Here is a 23746-nt window from a genome sequence, read left to right on the forward strand (position 1 = left end):
CGCCATCAGCTCTCAGCTCTGTCCTCAGTCTGTAAGGCCTCGTTCAATAATGCACGCCTCAGAGATCTGCACAAATCAGCGCCTCTCTCTCTCTCCCTCTCTCTCTCTCTCTCTCTCCCTCTCTCTCCCTCTCTCTCAGTCTCTCTCTCTCTCTCTCTCCCTCTCTCTCTCTCTCTCTCTCTCTCTCTCTCTCTCTCAGCACCCGCTCCTCCGTCCTGATGTCATATTGATTCTTGGATATTGAGTCGTAAAAGCTTCTGGCAGCAGCCGAGCCTCTCTCCATCGCAGTAAATAGAGCTCACTGTTTCTGTCTCTGCTTATTCCTTCCTAATCTCTCTCTCTCTCTCTACCTCTCTCTCCCTCCCTCCCTTGCCCCCCCCCCCCCACCTCCCAAAATGTGAGCATGTATATACAGAACCTGTAATTCCCTAAACAGGATGATTCAAAGCAGTCCTAGTACAGTTTTTCAGTACCCATAACCCATAGGCCTCTGCCCGTCTACGGGTTTTTGGAACAAAAATATAGCTGCCTGGCCAGTATAGTTTAAAGTCCTGCAACATTTTATGCTCTTGTGCCTTCAACAAGAACTAACTGGTTACATACCCTCACATACAGACTGCACATTAAACAGCAGTATTCATAAAATATTCATATTGCTGTGAGTTCACAGCTTATCAGAATGCACAAACAAATAAAAGACAAACATTAGCATCACTTAATAATTTAAACAGCCACAATAAAAAAGTAATATGCAATATTACTTTTTTATTGTGGCTGATAATATCCAGGACTTTCCAGCCTATACGGAATTACGACATATTGTAATTATTATCAAATATATTATTAAATATATTAGCAATTGGCACCTTTACACACTATGACATTTTACATACACAAAAATTGTATTCTTTTCTGCATTCTGTATACAACTGGCGATCAATAATATGTTTATTATATGCTCAGTATTTTGAGATATATCCAATATATATGCAATGTGTATTACATACCATACACATTAGATTTATCATTTTACAATTAACTTACATGTGGAATATGATTTTTTTTTATTAGAGCGCAAAACATGGCACAATAGGCTTATACCTGTATCATTCTGAATGGCAATCGTACACATTTAGTTTGTTATATTTCAGAAACCCTTACGGGCCCAAGTGCGGCCTTCCCCTGTGTATTATCGCTCACTAAAGAGGGGTCGCCACGGTTACGTGCACACTGCAGTGTGCTTAGCAAAAGGGCCCTGTTTGAAGCTCTCACACACGGATGATGTCACAAGCATGGCTGTGCATCCCCCCCCACACACACACTAACACAAACATAACTGACAAGCAGTCTGTATAAATAGTGAATATGGTAATGGCAGGACATGTTTGGCAATAGCTTTGATGTCTGCAGGAGATGAAGATAGATAAAGAGAGACAGAGAGAGAGAGAGTTTATGGGGCATGATTACAGTCTTCAATGATCCAGGCTGTAAAACTATCATTCCTGCTCACTGAACCCGGGAAACAAGAGAGAGAGAGAGAGAGAGAGAGAGAGAGAGAGAAAGAGAGGAAATGTTGTGTGATGTAACATGTTAGATGTATGAGGGAGGGGTTTGTGTATGAGCTTGGTACAGTTGAAAGCGTTTTACCGCAGCACAGAATGAAATTCCATTTGATATAAAACAGAATTTAACTTAGAGTAAGAAAGGGAGAGGTGGAGTAGAAGGAGATAAAAATGGAGGGAAAAAAATGATAGAGGGAGAAGGAAGAGAGATATAGGAAGGGGAAATACAGAGGACAGTGACACACAGAACAGAGAGGTGGTGGGGGGGGGGGTGGGGGGTTGGGAGGGAGACGGGTAGAGAGAGATAAAGAGAGAGGGTTTTCCTCTTCTGCAGGTTTTTTTCCCCCGATGATGCGCAATACTCTATTTTTACACCGTAATATTTAAACAGCTGAGGCGAAACTGGAGCGCCCCTGCCCCCGCTCCCACCCCCCCCGTCGCACGCGTTCGAGAGAAAAAAAACTGAGAGCTGCTGCTGATTCGTCCGCTCGAGGGTCTACATCACCAGCGGAACGGGCTTCGGGTGGAGCAGGGGTTTGTCCGTCGGGCAGGTGTGCCGTGTTGTGCTTGCGTGTGTTTATATTGCAAATGGAATGCCTCCTCCTGACCAATCTCCGTCCGCGTCCGCAGGAAGCCTCGGGGTGAACACCGAGGAGCGATTGGTGGAGCACCTCCTCAACCCCGCCCATTACAACAAACTGATTCGTCCGGCGACCAATGGGTCGGAGGTGGTGACCGTGCAGCTGATGGTGTCTCTGGCACAGCTGATCAGTGTGGTGAGTGAGCCGTTAATCCCCCAGTGCCGGTAACGCCATGCTGTTCTCTGCTGCCCTCTAGTGCCCAGTATGTGCTGCTGTTCTCTGCTGCCCTCTAGTGTCCACCTGCTGTCAGCACCTGAGAATTCTGAACTCAGCTGTGCCGACCTGCTCTTGTGACAAGGCGGCAGTGTGACACCACATGCTGGCGTAAAAACGTTATTTTTTCACGTCACACGTTCTGTTCTGTTCGCCGCTTCTCCCGCCACGATGGCCTCCCAATGAAATAAGGACACCTCTTTTTAAAAAGACATTCCTTATTGGATGCTAAAGAGCGTCTCGTTAGCGTAACCTGTACCATTTTCCATTATCGGTGACGTCTGCTGTTCGGTTTTCCATTCCAGCACGAGAGGGAACAGATCATGACCACCAATGTCTGGCTGACGCAGGTGAGTCACCTCATCACTTCCTGCCTCTCCCTTACCTCATTTCCTGTCAATGTCTGTACTGCCAGGGGATAGAAATGCCGCTTTTGCTCAAATATGCACACTAGAGAAGCACACACTACTTCAGTGGCCATTATCTTCCCTGGTGGAAATTCCAGCTCCCAGGCTAAGATGGAATTTGTTGATGGTTTGTTGTCGGTACAGAGCTGGCCCACCAGTTAGACATGGTCTTGCCAGCACGGTTGCTAGCTGAGTCATTTTGTTTCCAGCTTGTCCATCTCCAAACCAGCTTGAAACCAGAAACACACATACTCACACACACATGCACACGCCTCGCAGGCCGACTGTCTGTTATACCCTCCCAGGGCTGACTGTCTGGTTTACCCTCCCAGGCTGACTGTCTGTTATACCCTCCCAGGGCTGGCTGTCTGTTATACCCTCCCAGGGCTGTCTGTCTGTTATACCCTCCCAGGGCTGACTGTCTGTTATACCCTCCCAGGGCTGACTGTCTGTTATACCCTCCCAGGCTGACTGTCTGTTATACCCTCCCAGGCTGACTGTCTGTTACACCCTCCCAGGGCTGACTGTCTGTTATACCCTCCCAGGGCTGACTGTCTGTTATACCCTCCCAGGCTGACTGTCTGTTATACCCTCCCAGGCTGACTGTCTGTTATACCCTCCCAGGACTGACTGTCTGTTATACCCTCCCAGGGCTGACTGTCTGTTATACCCTCCCAGGGCTGACTGTCTGTTATACCCTCTCAGGGCTGACTGTCTGTTATACCCTCCCAGGGCTGGCTGTCTGTTATACCCTCCCAGGCTGACTGTCTGTTATACCCTCCCAGGGCTGACTGTCTGTTATACCCTCCCAGGGCTGACTGTCTGTTATACCCTCCCAGGGCTGGCTGTCTGTTATACCCCCCCAGGGCTGACTGCCTGTTATACCCTCCCAGGGCTGGCTGTCTGTTATACCCTCCCAGGGCTGACTGTCTGTTATACCCTCCCAGGGCTGGCTGTCTGTTATACCCTCCCAGGGCTGACTGTCTGTTATACCCTCCCAGGGCTGACTGTCTGTTATACCCCCCCAGGCTGACTGTCTGTTATACCCTCCCAGGGCTGACTGTCTGTTATACCCTCCCAGGGCTGACTGTCTGTTATACCCCCCCAGGGCTGACTGTCTGTTATACCCTCCCAGGGCTGACTGTCTGTTATACCCTCTCAGGACTGACTGTCTGTTATACCCTCCCAGGGCTGACTGTCTGTTATACCCTCCCAGGGCTGACTGTCTGTTATACCCTCACAGGGCTGACTGTCTGTTATACCCTCCCAGGGCTGACTGTCTGTTATACCCTCCCAGGGCTGACTGTCTGTTATACCCTCCCAGGGCTGACTGTTATACCCTCCCAGGCTGACTGTCTGTTATACCCTCCCAGGGCTGACTGTTATACCCTCCCAGGACTGACTGTCTGTTATACCCCCCCAGGGCTGACTGTCTGTTATACCCTCCCAGGGCTGACTGTCTGTTATACCCTCCCAGGGCTGACTGTCTGTTATACCCTCCCAGGGCTGACTGTCTGTTATACCCTCCCAGAGTTGTACGGCTGCCACTAGAAAGGGGCTGAATGTGTTTTAAATCATTATGGTACCGGCCGAGTGATGACAGGGAAAAGAGAGAGGGAGAGAGCAATCCAGAGAGAGAGAGAGGGAGAGAGGGAGAGAGAGGGAGCGAGGGAGAGAGGGAGAGAGAGAGAGAGAGAGGGAGGGAGGGAGGGAGGGACAGCCCACTAATGTTCTAGGAGCTGCTGAATGCGGACACTGGGAGGCAGTAAGGACACACAGCCCATGTTCTGCCTCAGAAGGCTACGTTCATTACCACGGTAAAAATGGTGCTGTCTGTCAAATGTGCTGAATTCACATAAATCTGTATCATTACCTTCATTTCCATTATTCTAAGGAATGTATTTTAAGCATTGAATATACCAAATCACCTGGCCCAGATAGCACAATATTCTAAATATTTCCACTCATTTGGGATATTGGCTAACATTTATGGGTGTAATTTCCAATGCATGTCAATTAATGTTTAATAATATTGTAAATCGTGTGTACAATGGTTTCAAGGCAGAAAAAAACATATCTGCTATACGTAATGCTGTATTTGCAGTGCAGCATAAGGGCATAACTTTAGTTTGAATATTGGGGGGTTTAAATGTATAGACCCTGAGAACTACAACTCTCTAGGGGCATGCTCCCTTCAGAAGAACAGCTGTAAAATGATCATTTCTGGTGAATTCTAAAGGGAAATATTTTAGATTAGTGGTCAGTGTATCCCACTCACAACTGAAATCTCCATCTTTATTATAGGAAATTCTTATTTTGGCCTGTTTTGTAATAACCCTAACCTCAACCCACCATAAATTATGCCCTTTAAAGCATATGCTGCCTATTCTCACCAAAAAAAAAACTAAAATGAAATAGAAACTTTATTGTTCATGCACAGTGAAGAAACCTGACGTTTTGAACACTCCAGATTTGCCGTTCGAGCTGCTTTTTTTCTCCCATGGTTCTGTGTTGAGGAGTGGCAGGACTACCGGCTGTCCTGGGTCCCCGAGGAGTTTGACGGTATGCTGAAGGTTCGCCTGCCCTCCAAGCACATCTGGCTGCCAGATGTCGTGCTTTACAACAAGTGAGTGTCCCGACCCCCCCCTCCCTTCCCCCCTCGAAACCACCCCCCCCCACCCCCCATCCCCCCCGTCCCCCCGCAGAGCCTCTTCCACCACCCCCTAGCGGGTGTGAATGAAGCGCTAAGTGAGCTAACGCAGGCCATTCCCCTGTAATTGTCGCCGTTGGTGTTAAGCGAGCTTAAGAGGTAATCACACACGCGCGTAACGGGACGCGTACGCCCAACAAATACGCCAAACTGTTTCGGTGCGGCGCTGGGGGGGGGGGGGCGCGCTCGCACCCCGCCGGCACTTTACCGAAACGGCGCCGGCGGTTCACCCTCGCAGACACGCGCGCGGCGCGAACGCCAGTCATTTGCGTAGAAATGGGCTTGAATGAAATGAAAGAACTGCTGGAGCTTCGTGATGAGCCCCATTGAGAAGAGTGCCACGGGATCTACTGAGCGCGCTCGCGGTGATGTCACAACGCGATGCCGTTTCCCCGCCAGAGAGTTTCCTCCGGGGTCCGTTTTCGACCCGGGCCGGCTTTTGAAGGTTGGGGACCGGATCGGGGATTACACGCCCCCGCGCCTGCAATCGGACTCCCGCGGAGTAACCGGGGGCGACGGCTGAGTGACAGGCGCGTTGCCGCGGTGTCATTACAGGCGTGTATGGGCCACTTAATGCGGAAAGAGGGGGCCCGGAGAGAGAGATCTGTCACCTTTGCCATCCTACCCGAGTCTGACATCAGCTGTCAGCTTTCTGCACCCTCCCCCCCCTGCCCCTCGCCCCTCCCCCCCCCCGACCTTGACCTTCAGCTGCTGTCAAAGTCAGAGTGCTGGAGAAGACTCCGGATGAGCCCGGATCTCCCCGGACGAGCCCCCCCCCCCCCCCCCCCCGCCCCCCCGCCCCCCCGCGTCAGCCTCACCTTGGGCTGAGGTAGCAGTGGTCGGGGGGCATTTTGGGGAGCTACTCGCGGGCAAACCTGGGCTTTTGTGCTTCGTTCGTTCAGCAGACGCTCTTATTCCGGAGCGCTTTAATATGTAAGCGAATGTAAGCGTATCCGCCTGAGCAGCGGTAAGCAATGATAGCGAACCGGGCGAACTGCGGCTGTCTTGAGTGTGCTATTTTTATTTTGGTTTTTTTCGGAGGGAGCCTCACCTTGTTGGCTCTTCACGGCTCTTACCTTTCGACTGCGCGTGGGTGGGGGGGGTTGGGGGGGGGGTGCAGTACCCCCCCCGTCCCGCTACCTTAGCCCGCCGATCGGTGTGACCGAGCCCCGCCCGCCGGCCCGCCTGACCGCACCTAATTAGCGCGGCTTCTCCGCCTGACGTCTTCGAGACACCTTACCCGCCCGGCGGTAACAGAAGTGTCCCTGCTGTCCTTACCTGACTCCCCTCTCGCCCTGCCCCCCCCCCCTAACCTTCCCACCCCCCCCCGCGAATTCTACCTGGGCACGCCGGGCTGCGGATCCTCTTGCGGGACAGCTGGCCGCCGCCGCGGGTGTCTCTGTCACCCCCCGCACGTACCTTGGCCGTCTTACCCAAGGGCCCCCCCCCCCCTCCCCTCCCCGCTCGTCGCTAATTTCCTACACCCCCCCCCCCCCCCCCCCCACCCCCCCCCCCCCCCCGAGGTGGCAGGTAACCAGCGCACGGACCGCTTGCCCGCGACGTACAAGCTTTTTAACGAACCTTCTGCGCATATACGTTCATACGCTGATTTACATCAATGTGCTCGATCTGTTATTTGTAACACTAACCTGTTTCAAAATGTGCTTGTGTACCATCTGGGTGCCAGTTAATCAAACAAAACAAAAAGAAATTACAAATGTATGTCTCTTCTACCAACCACTGTAACAAAATTCTTTGTATCTCCTTCATATCAAAAAAGAATAAATATATTTTTTTTACACTTGCTGCACCAACCGGAATGATGGCTTTTAGCAGGGAACGGGTCTCATGGGGACCGTGGAGGCACAGTGCCGACTCCTGCACAGACGGGGAAGCTCGGGGGGGGAAACTGCCCCGCACTTTAATATTGATTCCGGGGGGCCCTCTAACTTTATTCGACCGTCTGAACCTCACCGAGTGTGACGCTGGCCGGTGGCGTAGTGCGCGCTTCGAAGTCGAGCGCAATCTAAACCGCAGCTTGGACAGTTTATTTTTAGCTTTGGGTCAAGACTAAAGCTCCCGTGGTCCTGCTGTTCCCTTTCTGAGTATCGTTAATATTGGATAGCGTTACGTAAACACAACAGCCGGGGGATGATCCGTGCGGCTCTGTTGTTTTTTTGGGGGGGGGGGTGGGGGGGGGGGGTGCTTGTTTTGCGGGGAGCGGACGTGTGCCGCGCGGCGATAGCCTGACGGCGCGGGGGCGGGGCGCAGGCTGGCGCGGTGTCACCTTCGCGGCTGGCGGCTCTCGTTAATGTTAATTCGGCCTTTCGGGGGGTCGGCGGGTCCAACGCAGGGGACGGGTTCAGTGTGCCCGCCCTGCCGTGGAAACATTTACACTCGGGCAGAGAGACACCGGCTTGCCACATAATCTGGGCTCTCTCGGGCACATGTTCAAACAGGAAATGACGTCATACCCGACGAGCTGACCTGCTGAGCGTGAACGTGAAGACACTTATCGAGGAGCACCCAGCTCAGCTACCGTAGTATAATTAATGTGGAAATTCCATTAGCGATTCTGTGCTGTACAGATTCTGTGAGGAAGATAGTCACTGATTGGCTGGTGGCCTGGTTTAAAAATAGCAGCTATGCATTTAATAGGTTGGGTACCAAGTCATTGCTACACACGGTACTACAGCCAAACTGTAGAGGTCAAATAGAGGACGTTTTGAATTATGGGATGATTTTCAGTGGGTTTTTTTTTTTTGACTGTACTGCACAGCAAAAAGCTCACACTTTAAACAACAAGAGGCCATTTTAAACATCACCAGGGGTGGGCAGTGAGGAGAGGTTTAACGTGAAAGTATTTCGGCTAATCAAACGTTTAATACATCATAAGTACGCAATAACGTGTTCACACAACATCTCTGAGTGTTTTGGCTAATGGGGACTGCTAAGTGGCTAAATTTAGCGTGGTAACGGGTGCCTCTCGCCCCCTCCCCACAGCGCGGACGGGATGTACGAAGTGTCCTTCTACTCCAACGCGGTGGTCTCCCACGACGGCAGCGTCTTCTGGCTCCCGCCCGCCATCTACAAGAGCGCCTGCAAGATCGAGGTGAAGCACTTCCCCTTCGACCAGCAGAACTGCACGCTGCGCTTCCGCTCCTGGACGTACGACCGCACCGAGATCGACCTGGTCCTGAAGGCCGACGTGGCCAGCATGGACGACTTCACGCCCAGCGGCGAGTGGGACATCATCGCCCTGCCCGGGCGGCGCAACGAGAACCCGGCCGACGCGGCCTACGTGGACATCACCTACGACTTCATCATCCGCCGCAAGCCGCTCTTCTACACCATCAACCTGATCATCCCCTGCGTGCTCATCACCTCGCTGGCCATCCTGGTCTTCTACCTGCCCTCCGACTGCGGCGAGAAGATGACCCTGTGCATCTCCGTGCTGCTGGCCCTCACCGTCTTCCTGCTGCTCATCTCCAAGATCGTGCCGCCCACCTCGCTGGACGTGCCGCTGGTGGGGAAGTACCTGATGTTCACCATGGTGCTGGTGACCTTCTCCATCGTCACCAGCGTGTGCGTGCTGAACGTGCACCACCGCTCGCCCACCACGCACACCATGCCGCCGTGGGTCAAGCTGGTCTTCCTGGTCCGGCTGCCCGCCCTCCTCTTCATGCAGCAGCCCCGCCACGGTTGCCAGCGGCAACGGCTCCGGAGGAAGAGGCAGGCCTTCGAGCGCGGGGGCGGAGTCGAAGGGGGAGGAGGAAGGAGACTGGGGGGGGCGGCGCCGGCGGGGAGCGCGGAGTACCCCGCCCCCCCGGCCGAGAACAGCGACCCCTGCGCCTGCTACGTCAACCAGGCGTCCGTCAAGCAACTGGGGGCGGAGTCCGGGGGAGGGGGAGGGGCCACGGAGGGGCAGAACGGGCTGAGGGAGAGGAAGGACAGCGTGGGCGTGGGCTCCGCCCCCCTGCAGACCTCCAGCCTGACGCGGCCCGGGAAGCAGCCCTCGCCGCAGCCGTCTCCGCCCATCCTGACGCAGGCCCTGCTGGGCCAGGCCTGCCCCGGGTTCGAGGAGGCGGTGGAGGGGGTGCGGTTCATCGCCAACCACATGAAGGGCGAGGACGAAGACCAGAGTGTGAGTTGTCGATTATTATTGGTCATACCCCAGTAGAAGACCAGAGGGTGAGTTGTCGGTTTTTATTGGCCATGCCCCAGTAGAAGACCAGAGTGTGAGTTGTCAGTTTTTATTGGTTATTCCCCAGTAGAAGACCAGAGTGTGAGTTGTCAGTTTTTATTGGTCATGCCCCAGTAGAAGACCAGAGTGTGAGTTGTCAGTTTTTATTGGTCATGCCCCAGTAGAAGACCAGAGTGTGAGTTGTCAGTTTTTATTGGTTATTCCCCAGTAGAAGACCAGAGTGTGAGTTGTCAGTTTTTATTGGTTATTCCCCAGTAGAAGACCAGAGTGTGAGTTGTCGGTTTTTATTGGCCATGCCCAAGTAGAAGACCAGAGTGTGAGTTGTCAGTTTTTATTGGCCATGCCCCAGTAGAAGACCAGAGTGTGAGTTGTCGGTTTTTATTGGTTATTCCCCAGTAGAAGACCAGAGTGTGAGTTGTGGGTTTTTATTGGTTATGAATTCTCATGTTTTTATTGGTTATGAATTCTCATGTTTTTATTGGTTATGAGTTCACAGGCTTTATTGGTTATGAGTTTTCAGCTTTTTATTGGTTATGAGTTCTCTAGTTTTATTGATTATGAGTTTTCAGGTTTTGTTTGTTATGCCCCAGTAGCTCATGTACTCTGCTAAGTGTAAGTGGGGATGGGTATGGGGGTGGGGGGGTGGGGGTGCAGCCCTGGTCCAGTAGAGTTAAATTACTGGCCAGGCGCCGGCGGCGCACGGTCATTTGAACCGGGATCGTCGGGTAAACGAGCCTTTTAAGTTATTAACGGCGGGGATGAAACCTAGAGCCGGAGGACACCGTAGCGCCCGTGGCCCGGGGCCAGGGGCGGGGCCCCGTCTCGCGGCGCGCGCCTGTCCTCGGGTCCGATGTCTGCGCCCCGTGCACCCAACACCCGTTTGGGGAAAATAAATAAGTGCAGGGCAGGTGGCCCCCGAAGCTGCCAGGGGCCAGCGGGGGAGTGGTGTCTGCTCTGCTCCGTGAGGCCTGCCTCTCCTCCTCGCTCTTCAGGCTTAATCCCTCATATTTATTTTATCGCTGCTTTTCCTTTTGTGTTGCTGCGTTGTCCGCTTCTGTGTTGCTGACGTATCTGTGAGGATTGTTATACAAGGGGAGGGGGGGGGCACTTAAAGGATGTGGTGTGTCAGCACTTTTACATCTGGCAACTTTTTTTTTCTCACACCAAAAATTTTCACTCATCAAAATGCTAGTTAGCATAGTGGATTGAGAAGACTGCGGTTGATGTTGAATGTGGGTGTAAATATGCAATATGTACTGTAGCTTGCCTCTTTTGAATTTGGTGCTCACTTTCATGCCTCTTACCAAACACCCTTTAGGAATCACCGGGGAGCTGTGGGCTTGATTTCCAGGTTGGGCACTGCAGTTTTGCCCTTGAGCAAAGGCACTTAACCTGAATAAATCCAAGTCGCTATTTGTCTGCATAAATGGATCGTAAGCGTAAAAAGAAGCAATGCGACTCAATACCAGAGCGTTTGTGACGATAACAATAATGGTTTTATGTGTGTATGGCTCCTGTTGTGGCTCGCTCCTTAATCTACGAGGCACGGCGGCCATTTTGCACCCGACCGCTCAGCGCCCAGCAGCTGTCGGGATCTCCTTTTGCAGCAGCGCGAGGCTCCGTCCCTTTTCAGTGTTCAACCACGGTTACCAGGGTAATGAATGACATCATCGGCGCATGTTAAAACTCTTTCTCCAACCCCTGAACCCCCCCCTCCCCCCCAGGTGAGCGAGGACTGGAAGTACGTTGCCATGGTGATCGACCGGCTGTTCCTCTGGATCTTCGTCTTCGTCTGCGTGGTGGGCACGCTGGGGATGTTCCTGCAGCCGCTCTTCCAGAACAGCGCCGCCAAGCCCCTCGTCCACACGCCCGGCTGACCAATCGGCGCCTCCGCATCGCAGACGGACACTGCCAGCAGCCAATGCTGATCGAAACTGGACAGGAGGGGGGTGGGGGTGGAGGGTTAAAAAAAGGAAGGTCCTTTCCAGAAAGATTCTTTATTAATTTGCAAACTGGACTTGATGGAAAACCCAAGAGCAACCAACTTCAAGTTTATACAAGGTTTAGAAAATTTATATGAAACTTTTTTGATTTTTGTTTATAGATTGACAACCCCTTTCTTTGGGCGTTCCTTACCCTCCACACCCCCAAAAAATTGTTTTGAGAGACAACAGCACAAGGCAATCAGGAAGGGGGAGGGGACACACTTCTGTGATCCCTCTCTTCTCTCTATGCAGACAGAAATATAAAAATGTCTACTCAGCCCCCCTCCCAACCCAAAATGCTTCGAGCTTACAACAAACCACTGGAAACTTGGAATGAAGAAGCACACTCTTAAAACAGCAACGGAGAGAAGGACAGAAAAAAGAGGAAGAAACATATTTTTTTTGTGAAAAACATTTTCTAAAGCCGTGGTATGAAGGTTGAAGATATTTCCACATGACCTAATGAGACAGTGTCTTCTATATAGACAGATATTGATACAAGATATTGTGAGATACAATTATTTAGCTGAAATAGGAAATCTGACATTATGTACGACACATAAAAATACACGCACAAAACATGTATTAATACACTTCTGTATGGAGACAGTGCAGGGCATGTGACCAATCAGGTTTAGCCACTGGAAGAAAATGCTGTGATGTGGTGTATAAAAACAAGGTTTGAGCCAGACGTGTCTGCATGCATGTCTGTATGTCTGTCTGTCTGTCTCTCTGTATGTATGTCTGTATGTCTGTCTCTCTGTCCGTCTGTCTGTATGTCTGTCTGTCTGTCTGTCGCTCTGTATGTATGTCTGTATGTCTGTCTGCCTGTTTGGATGTATGTATGTCTGTCTGTCTGTCCATCTGCACTATGAGGAGTGGTTGCCGGGGTTGACCTCCCTGGAAACGAATCCTCAGACGACCGGAGCATGTGAGCAGGAAATCGAATGAGTTGGGGGGGGGGTGGGGGGGGGGGGGGGTTGGGGGGGGGCGGTGTGCGGCCGAGGTGCAGACGTGTTGGAATGCGTCGAGCGGAATGTAGCTCTGGATCAAGGACATTTTCTCCCCCCTCAGACGGGCAGAGGCAGTTTGGGTTCTGCGTCTAACTGTTCCCTGTTTCTTCCGCTTCCACAGCATAACAGAGACAGACAGTGTTTTTATCTTCCTGTTCTCCTTTCCTCCAACTCCCACTCCTCCCCTTCATCTTAACGTCTTCAGGCTTGGCCCCATTGCTCTACCGCACCTTTTTGTCTTTTTTCCTCCTTTTTCTGCCTCTGCCTCAGTTTTTCCACGCGTCCATCTTTCTCCTTCCTGGTTTAATCGGTCTGTCTCTCTCCCTCTTTCTCTGTTCAGGTATTCCTCACACCATATATTCCACTATCTCTCACTCCTCCATCTCTTCTTCATCAAGTCCCTATTCTTCTGGCTCCACCTCTTTTCCCACAATCCCCCATTTTCCAGTGTTGTGAGAACGAGGCTTCGTGAACCCAAAAATGGGCGGAGCTCAACTGCACATACAGTAGCCATATATTCCGTATGTACTGATATACATCAGTGACTCACTAATTTGAACAGTGACTCACTGTGGTCTGCCGTGGCTACCAGCACCCATCTATTGGTCCAGAAAAAGAAATGATTGACAGGCTCGCTCTAGCCCCGCCCATTGTGGGTTCGGTAAAACCTCGCTCTCCCATCGCGGCGGCCTCGGTCTCACCAGCCGCTCCGCTGAAGACCCCCCAGTGCCGCAAGCAGTGAAGAGCGCTCGCCTCCTCCCCTCCGCGTGTCAAATAAAGATGCTACGTCCAGCTCCATAGCGTCTGCTTGCGTGATAATGTGGGCGTGGCACTCATTCAGAAACAGGGGCATGAGGAGATTCAACCCATACGCAAACAGAAGCATACAAAGAATGCATGTGTGCACACAGTTAAAAAAAAAAACACAAACACACACACGAACACACAAACCTTTCATGGCTGCACAGTAATCTGTTTGAACAGGAGAGTTTGGTCTATGGATTTGTCCATTCAGCACAGGATAGGTGTAAAGGGGGTGGCAGTTGGGTTAAAACTTGTTTTTGTACCAGCAGCTGGTGCTGATTTTCAAGTCGAAACGTCCGTCAACGAAAAACCATGGAAACGCGGTCAAGGCCGAATGAAATGCAAATTCAACGGTCCAAGAAAACTGCAGCAGGAATACATATTCTTTTAAAAAAAGAGCTGTGCCCTCATCGCAAGCCAAAGCATGGAATTTTGCTCTGGAACCATTAGCGTGGTTTATAACCATATATTCCGTGGGGTGCTAAATATAAAGTAGAGCACATCACGTTTTTCCTGGGCCTTTATATTAGATCTACCATAAATATGGCATTCCCCCAAAGATTTATGCTGAATATGCCGGCTCATTATTTGGCCTGGCTGGCCAGCAATATTCAGCTTCACTATAAAATGTGAGTCAAGGCCACCAGAAGTAACAGTTGCCAATATACCCGAAACATATCCCAAGCATGTCATGCTGACCATAAATAGCTACTGTGGACGTGGACTATGTTTGACATGAGTACACTAGCTAGTTAGTTAGCTAGGTAACCTGCTACAGCATTCACAGATACTTGTAGCCATAGGCTTAGTCATGTCAGGCATGCTAAATGATTATTACAGATGCTCTCTGTGTGTATCTGAATAATCTGTGGAAAACAGGAATTAATATAGTCCTTGTAACATTAAGTGTCACAGCCTCGCTAGAAGACCCTGGAGCCATTTCTCCTCCTCCCTCCATTGGATGTCAATCATCAAGGGGCGGGGCTAATTAGCACATCTTTTAAAAAGATTCAAATGAAAGATTTACATTTAGCTAAATATTTAGTGTACAAATGGAGATATAAGATACAAGATAAATATTTCCTTCGGAATAAAGGATTTAAGATATAAATAAATCGTTATTTTTGGCTATACAGTTGGGGCCAAAAGTTTACATACACCCAGGATAAAGACATTCAAACTCAATTTTTTACAACTCCACACATTTCATGTTACTGTACAATTCCTGTGTTAAGTCAATTAGGATAACTACTTTATTTCCATAAGAGGTCATTTCAAAATAATAGCTAAGAGACAGATTTATTTCAGCTTTTATGCACTATTTCAGATTTTCAGTGGGTAAAAAGCTTACATACACTTTGTTAGTATTTGGTGGTATTGCCTTTTAATTGCTTAACTTAAATCAAATGCTTGGGGTAGCCTTCCACAAGCTACTCGCAATACTTCGCTGGAATTTTTGTCCATTCCTCCTGACAGAACTGGTCTAAGTCAGGTTTGTTGGCCTCCTTGCTTGGACATGCTTTTTCAGTTCAGTCCACAAATTTTATATGGGATTCAGGTCAGGACTTTGTGATGCATCAATCCATTTTGTTACAACTTTGGAGGTATGCTTAGGATCATTGTTCTGCTGGAGGACCCAGTTGCGACCAAGTTTTAACCTTTTAGCCGATGTCTTGAGATGTTGCTTCAGTATTTCTAGATAATCCTCCTTCCTCATGATGCCATCTATTTTCTGAAATTCACCAGTCCCTTTTCCAGCAAAACACACCCACAACATGATGCTGCCACCCCCATGCTTCACAGTTAGGATGGTATCTGATGCCTCCAACTTCTTCACCAGTTCCTTTGTTGTTGTCTTGGGGTTCAGTCGAACCTTCCGGACCAAAGTTCGTTCAGCCCTGAGAGTTAATTTGAACCTCCTTCCTGTCTGTCTGTGCAGTCCCAAGATTTTTATATTTGCAGACAATAGTTTGTACAGATGCTAATGGTATCTTCAGTTGTTTGGAAATTGCTCCTAAGTAGGAACCGGACTTGTGGAGGTCCACTTTTTTTTCTGAGGTCTTGACTGAGTTGCTTGGATTTTCCCTTGGTATCAAGGGCAAAAAGGCAGTGGCTCTAAAGGTAGGCCCTTAAATACAGCCACAGGTGCCAATTAATTCCCAGTTAACTTCTAAATATGACAGTTAGCCAATCAGAAGCTTCTAAATGTCATTACATCAATGTCTGGAATCTTCCAGAATGTTTTAAGAGACCCGTTGGAATCCTGACATAGTGAATTACGGCTGAAATAAATCTGTCTCTAATCAATTCTTTTAAAATTGCCTCTGATGTGAATAAAGTAGATGCCCTAATTGACTTGCCAAAAGAAATGTATGGTAACATGAAATGTGCGGAGTTGTGAAAAATTGAGTTTTAATGTCTTTAGCCTAGGTATATGTAAACGTTTGACCTCAACTGTATATTTAAAATTCTAACCAAGATTTGTAATAAATAAATGTTAAACCCAAGATTTAAGAAATAAATAAACACAAAATATTAAACTAAATATTTCAATTTAAAACACAAATTTGTGCTAAACATTTTTAAAATAAAATTCTGCACAAATTCAGCAAAGACAACTCATATTCAGCATAAATCTTTGGGGGAATGCCATATTTAGGCAAAATGTGAGAGAAAAACACAGGGAAAATGTAATGTGATTTACTTGACATTTGGCACCAGTTTTCACATGACTGTGTTTGCTCCACATAACAAGAGCTAAATATGTCTCCATTAATGCGGATTAAAGTGTATGCATTTCTCAAATCTTCCCATAGCTCCAAAAAAAAAAAAAAAAACTAAAAGTTTTATCTCGGATGTTGATTGATTTAGGATATTGTAAACTGGATCTAAGGCTGTTCCACCTAATAGAATATTACATTACAGGCATTTAGCAGACACTCTTATCCAGAGCGACTTACACAACTTTTACATAGCATTTTACATTGTATCCATTTATACAGCTGGATATATACTGAAGCAATTTCGGTTAAGTACCTTGCTCAAGGGTACAACGGCAGTGTCCTACCCGGGAATCGAACCTGCGACCTTTCGGTTACAAACCCAGTTCCTTACCCACTGTGCTACACTCCGTCCTATTATATTAATTCACAAGTGGGGCCTACAGTTATCACTTTTAGATCGCTCCAATGCCACCACTGAAGTCTCGTCCTAATCCGGTCTCTGAATGCAGACTCGGATTTCATATGTCGCGAGAAAAAAATATTTTGTGTGAGCAGAAAATCTGAAAAAACATGTTTTTTTTGGGGACCCCTCCAATAAGACTGTGTGCTGGTTACGACATCAGGACGTCTCCATCTTGTGGTGTGACATCACACTGCATTCATTTGTGTCATTTGTAATGGGCCTACAGCACTACCTGCCTATACAACACCGCAAGACTTTGGCACTTTCACAGGTTTGCAATACTGGATAATATTACCTGTGAACTTGAATGATGTAGACTTGAGAGTTAAAAGCCAAAGTCACTAGATTTTAATGCGTCTTATCTCTCTAAACACAATGAAAACTGTGTAATGAGACAAAGTCCAATTCAATTCAAAGACCAAAAATGGAAAAGGCACACAAGCTGGTTAAATATTAGGTTTATTTAATTAAATAAAGAGAAACAGTTTGGTACATAACAAAAGAAAACAAGTTATAAAGCTATAAAGAAGAAACCATTCACTCATTTAACATTGAATAAATAACAAATATTTATATCAATATTAATCTCTCGAAAAACAAAGTTCCTGTGGACATTACCCAAAATGTGTTATGTTACATTTGCTTTGGTCCCCATGGCTGAGGTTTGACTTTCAACAGACACTGAAGCGTAGGGTTTCTCATAGGAAGTAAGGAAGATAGGGACCGGGCCTCTGGCTCCGCCCCTGAGAGAGGGCAGAAGTTTGAGGAAGTGGAGTGCTGGAGGTGATGGCGTCTCCGTCCTTTTCCGCGATAGCGTGCCCTGCACCGTTTGATTCTTAGCGATAGCACACACCCCCGCTGTCGTGAGGAATGTGTGTGTGTGTGTGTGTGCGTGTGCGTGTGTGTGTGTGTGTGGAGGGGTTGTTTCTTCATCATTGTCCTCTTCCTCCACCAAGGTGTCGTAGAGACGGCTTCACCTCACGCTTTTAGCTTCGCCCACACTCCCGCCGACTCTGCGCCCCTACTTCTTCTCCTCGGCCTTCTTGTCGAAGAAGTCGTTGCAGGCCACCGTCAGCGCCCCCACCAGGATGATGAACTCGGTGAAGTCCACCTCCCCGTCGTTGTTGGCATCCAGGTCGGCCATAACTTTGTCCACCGCATCCTTATCCTGGGCGTTCTGTCGGACAGACGGACAGACAGACAGACAGACATAAGGGGCTGGTATCGGGGATAACCTGTGCCTGAGTGAGTGCATGTGTTTGTATGTGTATGTGTGTGTGTGAATATGAGTGTGTGTGTAAGTATGAGTGTAAGTGTGTGCGTATGTGAGTGTGAGTGTAAGTGTGCGTGAGTATGATTGCATGCGACTATGAGTGTATGCGAGTATGAGTGTAAGTGTGTGCGTGTGTGTGAGTATCATCATGTGTGAGTGAGTATGAGTGTAAGTGTGTGTGAATAAGAGTGTGAGTGTGAGTATAAGTGTATGTGAGAATGAGTGTTAGTATGAGTGTGTAAGTAAGAATGTGTGTGAGCAGGTGTGCGTGTGAGTGAGTATGAGTGTGAGTGTGAGTATGAGTATGTGAGTAAGAGTGTGCGTGAGTGAATATGAATGAGTAAGTGTGATTAAAAGTATGTGTGAGTGAGTATGACTGTTAGTATGGGTGTGTGTATAAGAGTGTGAGTGTGTGAGTAAGAGTGTTAGTACGTGTGTGTGTATAAGAGTGTGAGTGTGTGAGTAAGAGTGTTAGTATGGGTGTGAATATGAGTGTGATTGTGTGAGTAAGAGTATGAGTGTGTGAGTATGAGTGTTAGTATGTGTGTGTATAAGAGTGTGAGTGTGTGAGTATGAGTGTTAGTATGGGTGTGAGTATGAGTGTGATTGTGTGAGTAAGAGTGTGAGAGTGTGAGTATGACTGTTAGTATGTGTGTGTGTATAAGTGTGAGTGTGTGAGTATGCGTGTTAGTATGAGTGTGTGAGTAAGAGTGTGAGCGTGAGTATAAGTGCGTGTGAGTATGAGTGTGTGAGTGTGAGTAAGAGTGTGAGAGTGTTAGTAAGAGTGAGTGTGATTAAGAGTGTGAGAGTGTTAGTAAGAGTGTGTGTATAAGAGTGTGAGAGTGTTAGTAAGAGTGTGTGTATAAGAGTGTGAGAGTGTTAGTAAGAGTGTGTGTATAAGAGTGTGAGAGTGTTAGTAAGAGTGTGTGTATAAACGCGTGCGTGTGTTTCGGGGTTCTCACCCCCAGGTAGTTCCCCAGCTCCTCGGTCAGCAGCTCTTTGAGCTCGCCCCGGCTGAGGGTGAACCGGTCGCCCTCCTTGCCCGAGTACTTGTGGAAGGTCTGTATCATCAGCTGCATGGCATTCTCCAGGTTGGAGGTGGGCTCAGTGGACGACATGCTGCCGGAGGGAGGAGCCAGCAGGGGGAGGAGCCAGACACATAACAACACAGGACTTTATTTAACCTCCTAAGACCCGGACATGAGTCTCTGCTCTCAATTTCAAGAACCATACAGCTCTGGAAAAAATTAAGACCACCCCATATTAAAACTATATAAATCAACGTTACTCCACAAAATATTGATTTTTGGACCCTTACAAAATTACATTGTTATTTTTATTATTTATTTATGGGTATAAAATTTTTGTTTAGTTTGCATAATTCAGTGGGTAACAACATTTTTTATATTTTGACCAGTTGTCATTTTATGCAAATAAATGTAAATGAATGACAATATTTTTGTTTGGAATTAAAATCAAATATGGTCAATTGTTCATGAAAGAATATTAAAAAATGTGAAACTCAAAATTTGACATGTTCTCTTCATTTTTTTCAAGAGCTGTATATTCTACTATGCTGAAATCTACACAAGGCACATACAATAAAAATAAAATTCATTGAATTTTATTTTAAAATGAAATATTTTCTGAAATATATTTGAAAATATTTTCACTGGAACATGTTTTTATATCCAAGACACTTGTATTATGTCAAAAAAAAATATTAATAATAAATCATTTTAAAATTAATAATAATAATAAAAATAATTAAACTTCATTCTGCTGGGTTTCCAAAGGATAAACCTTTAAATGTGAAGAGAAGCATCACCCAGCCACGGGTTCAGTTCAGTTGAACTTAACTTAAAGCAACTTAAAGAAATCTAAGGCAGAATTACAGAGCATCTCATCATAATGTTGTGCTAGTAGGAACACTTTTCACTATTTGTCTTTTCAAAATGTACTTTTTTAAAGAAAGGATGAATAACATTTGCGTGTGTTCTGAATTTTGGCTTGAACCCTTACATTAAGATATCATCTTGCACAGATAGAAAAACCTTATTTAAGTATAAGAGTCATAATTCAGATGCTCAGTGGTCACGGATTCAAATAGCAATTTAATTACACTTAAAATGGCAAACACACCAGGAGGAAGGGGAAGTAACAAGTGCACGCACACACATACACACACACACACACACACACACACACACAAAATTGACACTATTCACATCATAAATTGTCAAACAGAATGCAAAACCTTGATACAAACATGAAACATTCCACTGATCTTCCTGGATGAGGCACCAGCCTCGGGTTTCAGATGTAGATTTAGTATGTGAGAAGAAAATAGATTTACTTGAACAGAAGAAAGTAGATTTAGTACTACAGCAGAAAGTAGATTTAGTACTACAGCAGAAAGTAGATTTAGTACTACGGAAGTAGACAGTAGATATAAAATTACAGAAGAGAGTAGATTTAGGATTACAGAAGACAGTAGATGTAGTACTATAGAAGTAGACAGTAGATATAAAATTACAGAAGAGAGTAGATTTAGCATGATAGAAGACAGTAAACTTAGCATTACCGAAGGTGGCAGATTTATCATTTAGCAAGCACATATAGGATTATCATAGAAGGAGAACCAAGGAAATGAAAAACCCAAAACATTATTAAGAAAAATGCATAATGATGAAAGGAACCACGGAGAGCAGACCACACACACCGCTGAGAGACAACAGGGAGACGTTTAGATGAAGGACCAGCAGCTCATCCAGCAGAAACCAGCACGCTACGGTACCCAGCACGGTGCATCACAGGCAAATACGCCACTTTTGTTCACTGCAAAATAACGACCACGTACAACCACCAACACGGCCCCCTGAAACGTTACAAAGGACTTTGATGTCGGCAAAGTTTTTGATCTCACACATACAGTAGAATGACAGAGTGAGAGAGACAGAGAGAGAGAGAGAGAAACTGCACCTGCTCGTGTGGATGGACTGCTCTGTAAAGATTATGGGTGTGGAGATAAGGAGTGCAGAAAAAGGATCTTTCGGGTTGGCCCTCAGCAATGACACGCAGTTAAAAGAACCCTCCGGAACCTCAACAATCTCCGGGGGTGAAGATGACCCCCCACTCCCTACCCCACCCCCCCCACAGCGATGACAGTAAAACAAAAGAGAATCGCTGACATGCATCCTGCAAATTGGGCCCCCCCATCGGTCGAGAGGGACAAAGAAGGAGCCCTCTCTCCTCCTCCTCCTCCTCCTCCGGTCTTACCTGAGTGGATGAAGGACGTGTGGCTTTTGTTTTCCGGTAAGAGGGAGAGGAAGACTGACGGGGAGAGAGTCCGCCGGGGGCTTAAATATCACCCTCCCTCCATCCCACCCCCTCCTTTCATTTCTCCATCCCTCCTTCCACCTGTCTCTTACCCTCCCCTATCCCTTTCTCCGGCTCCAGATACGATCTGATGATGCGCAGAGACACACACACACGCACACATACACACACACGCCCGCGGGCACACACACGCACACAGAGGTACACACACACATACACAGGTATACGGGCATGCATGCACACACACGCACGCACACACGCATGTGCGCACGCACACACACATGCACACACACACATGAACAGGTACACACACATGTAGACAGAGACACACAAGCACAGACGCGCACACACTCATGCACCCGTACTCTCACAAAGACACACAAGCACATATACACTCACAGAGACACACACACACACACTCATGCACAGGTACACACGTGCACGCACACGCACGCACACACACACACTCACGGTGCAACAGCAGAGCATTAACACACAGGAATAACAGAAGCGGCAGTGAGGACTCTTCCCTCGCGTTTTCACAGTTATTTTTTTTTATTATTATTATTTGTTTTAACAGACACAGGGGTGCACACATGCCGTGCTACGGCCAGTTGAAACAGCACTGCAAACGCACATCAGTCACAGCACAGTGAACGCGTACATCACATACACAGGGCATAGTGGTTCTTCTCGGATGGAGGCAGTGGTCTTGGCGCGGTGGGGTTGGTGGGTGGGTGGGTGGGTGGGTGGGGGGGGGGCTGTGTCTGAGCTGGGGTGTCAGCCCTAACTCCGGTCTAAGTCCAGGGGTTTGGAGTTTCAATTCCACTTTAATTTGGTCGAAATTTCTATTGATAAATTGCAACAAAAAAAAGGCCCAAATGTTGTTACCTGGGGGTGTCCTCCCCCCCCCCCCCCCCCCACCCCCAATTAATTACAAAATTTTAAATTATTAATCGCTTAATTTTGACTTAATTTCAATTCGTTTCCCCAACCGTGTGCATTGTAATTGAAACGGCCTCCATCCCCGTCTCTGACCGAGTGTCTGTCAGCCTGTCTGTATTTCAGCAAGCAAGAGTGGTTTACAGACAATTTGGCAACATGGCAATTTGGAGCGCGTTGGCGGTCGTGTCACGCAAAAGCGACACAGAGCGGCAGAAGTGGGGCAGGCTACTAATGCTACACGTGCAGTGGCTAGGGATAGGCCCAGACAGCCAGACGCGACAGGCCAGGTATGGAGACGTAAAGCTATACGTCCAGCTCCGCGCGGGGGGGGGAGGGAGGGCGGAAAGCTTAGCGTGCGGCTAATTTAGGGCGAAGCTAATGCGCGGTATAGTGTTTCAGGCGGCGAGCGGGACGGGGGGGCAGCGGTGCGGCACATCGCCGTAAGCGCCGGGCCACAAAGAGTCGCGCGTGCGTATATTTAGTTCGGGGTCCGGTCGCCCCCCCGGACCCCGAGCCGCCGCCGCCCGCGCCGGGGCAGTTACGCAAGTTAGCGCTGGAAAAACGCGTCCGGTAAAACGATACGGGGGCGTCGTATGCAATCCCAAGTCCCCGCGGCTGGATGGAAACTGCGGTGTCCCGGCGTCAGCGTGCATATATGCATGGGTGTCAGAGTGGATGGATGTCAGGATAATGTTTGCGACGTGCAGGACGCTTGTAATGGGAGGGGGTGTGGGGCTGTGTGTAGCTTGGATCCAGAACGGCGCGTGCAACGCTGGGGGGGTGATTAGGAGCGTGTCACTGAAGGAGTGCGTTCAGTGGAATCAGCCAAGGGTTTGTGTCACCGAAGGAGAGCATTTAGCAGGATTAGCCAGGAGTGTGTCACTAAAAGGCGCATTTAGTGGGATCAGCCGCGGGCGTGTCCCTCTGATAGCTCTAGGGACCTGGAGACAGAAGGTTATCCATTCAAAAGAATGGGCTGTTTTCAGCCTCAGAGGGCTACAGGGGTCCCCTGGTATTCATTGCCTCTTGGCCCTTAATTATTTACCCGGGGCCATTATATGGATGAGATGGCATGCACCTGATATTCCAGGCCTGGGTCCAAACGCTAATTGAGAAAAAGGTATCAATAAGTCAGGTATGGCGACCTGCGGCCTGCCCGACGAGGCGGGCGATGCCGGGGAGCACGCCGTCAACGCGCGTCGCAGCGGGCCCAATAGCGCGCCACGCACCTGCGCCCACATTGCACGTATGAAGGGAAGGGGTAGGGCCAGGAGAAGTCCAGTTCTAGGAATAGCGCTATTTTGCTAGCACTGTTATATGCTCTTTAAAAAAAATTTTTTTAAAAAACGAAAAAAAAAAAAAGCTCTAGATAAAAGCGTTAGCTAAATGCCTAAATGTAAATGTCCAGTCTTTACGCAAGGCACGAGGATCAGCTGCATCACAGACAGCAACCTTCTCCTTGCG

The 23746-nt window shown here is 48.3% G+C and overlaps 2 protein-coding genes across 4 annotated transcripts; one reads left to right on the forward strand and one right to left on the reverse strand.

Annotated features, from left to right (window-relative positions):
• The first annotated feature begins 2198 nt into the window (after positions 1 to 2198).
• LOC118233459 (neuronal acetylcholine receptor subunit beta-2-like) lies at positions 2199 to 12413 on the forward strand. Of its 2 annotated transcripts, XM_035429249.1 has the most exons (6): positions 2199 to 2338; positions 2722 to 2766; positions 5340 to 5449; positions 8537 to 9404; positions 9501 to 9677; positions 11462 to 12413. In XM_035429249.1, exons 1-6 carry the CDS (start codon positions 2309 to 2311, stop codon positions 11612 to 11614), a joined length of 1383 nt encoding a protein of 460 aa, XP_035285140.1. In that variant the 5' UTR covers positions 2199 to 2308; the 3' UTR covers positions 11615 to 12413. The 2 variants fall into 2 exon arrangements, with proteins under 2 accessions (XP_035285140.1, XP_035285139.1); XM_035429248.1 differs by having other exon boundaries at positions 8537 to 9677.
• A 4754-nt stretch (positions 12414 to 17167) lies between these two features.
• On the reverse strand, positions 17168 to 21357 carry LOC118233166 (protein S100-A1-like). 2 transcript variants are annotated; one of them, XM_035428551.1, is made up of 3 exons: positions 21278 to 21357; positions 18961 to 19117; positions 17168 to 17902 (listed from the first exon to the last, which is right to left on the reverse strand). In XM_035428551.1, exons 2-3 carry the CDS (start codon positions 19114 to 19116, stop codon positions 17747 to 17749), a joined length of 312 nt encoding a protein of 103 aa, XP_035284442.1. In that variant the 5' UTR covers position 19117; positions 21278 to 21357; the 3' UTR covers positions 17168 to 17746. The 2 variants fall into 2 exon arrangements, with proteins under 2 accessions (XP_035284442.1, XP_035284443.1); XM_035428552.1 differs by lacking the exon at positions 21278 to 21357 and adding an exon at positions 20721 to 21121.
• Between the last annotated feature and the right edge of the window lie 2389 nt (positions 21358 to 23746).

The sequence above is a fragment of the Anguilla anguilla genome, chromosome 8 (genome assembly GCF_013347855.1).
Source record: "Anguilla anguilla isolate fAngAng1 chromosome 8, fAngAng1.pri, whole genome shotgun sequence".
Classification (NCBI taxonomy): Eukaryota; Metazoa; Chordata; class Actinopteri; order Anguilliformes; family Anguillidae; genus Anguilla; species Anguilla anguilla.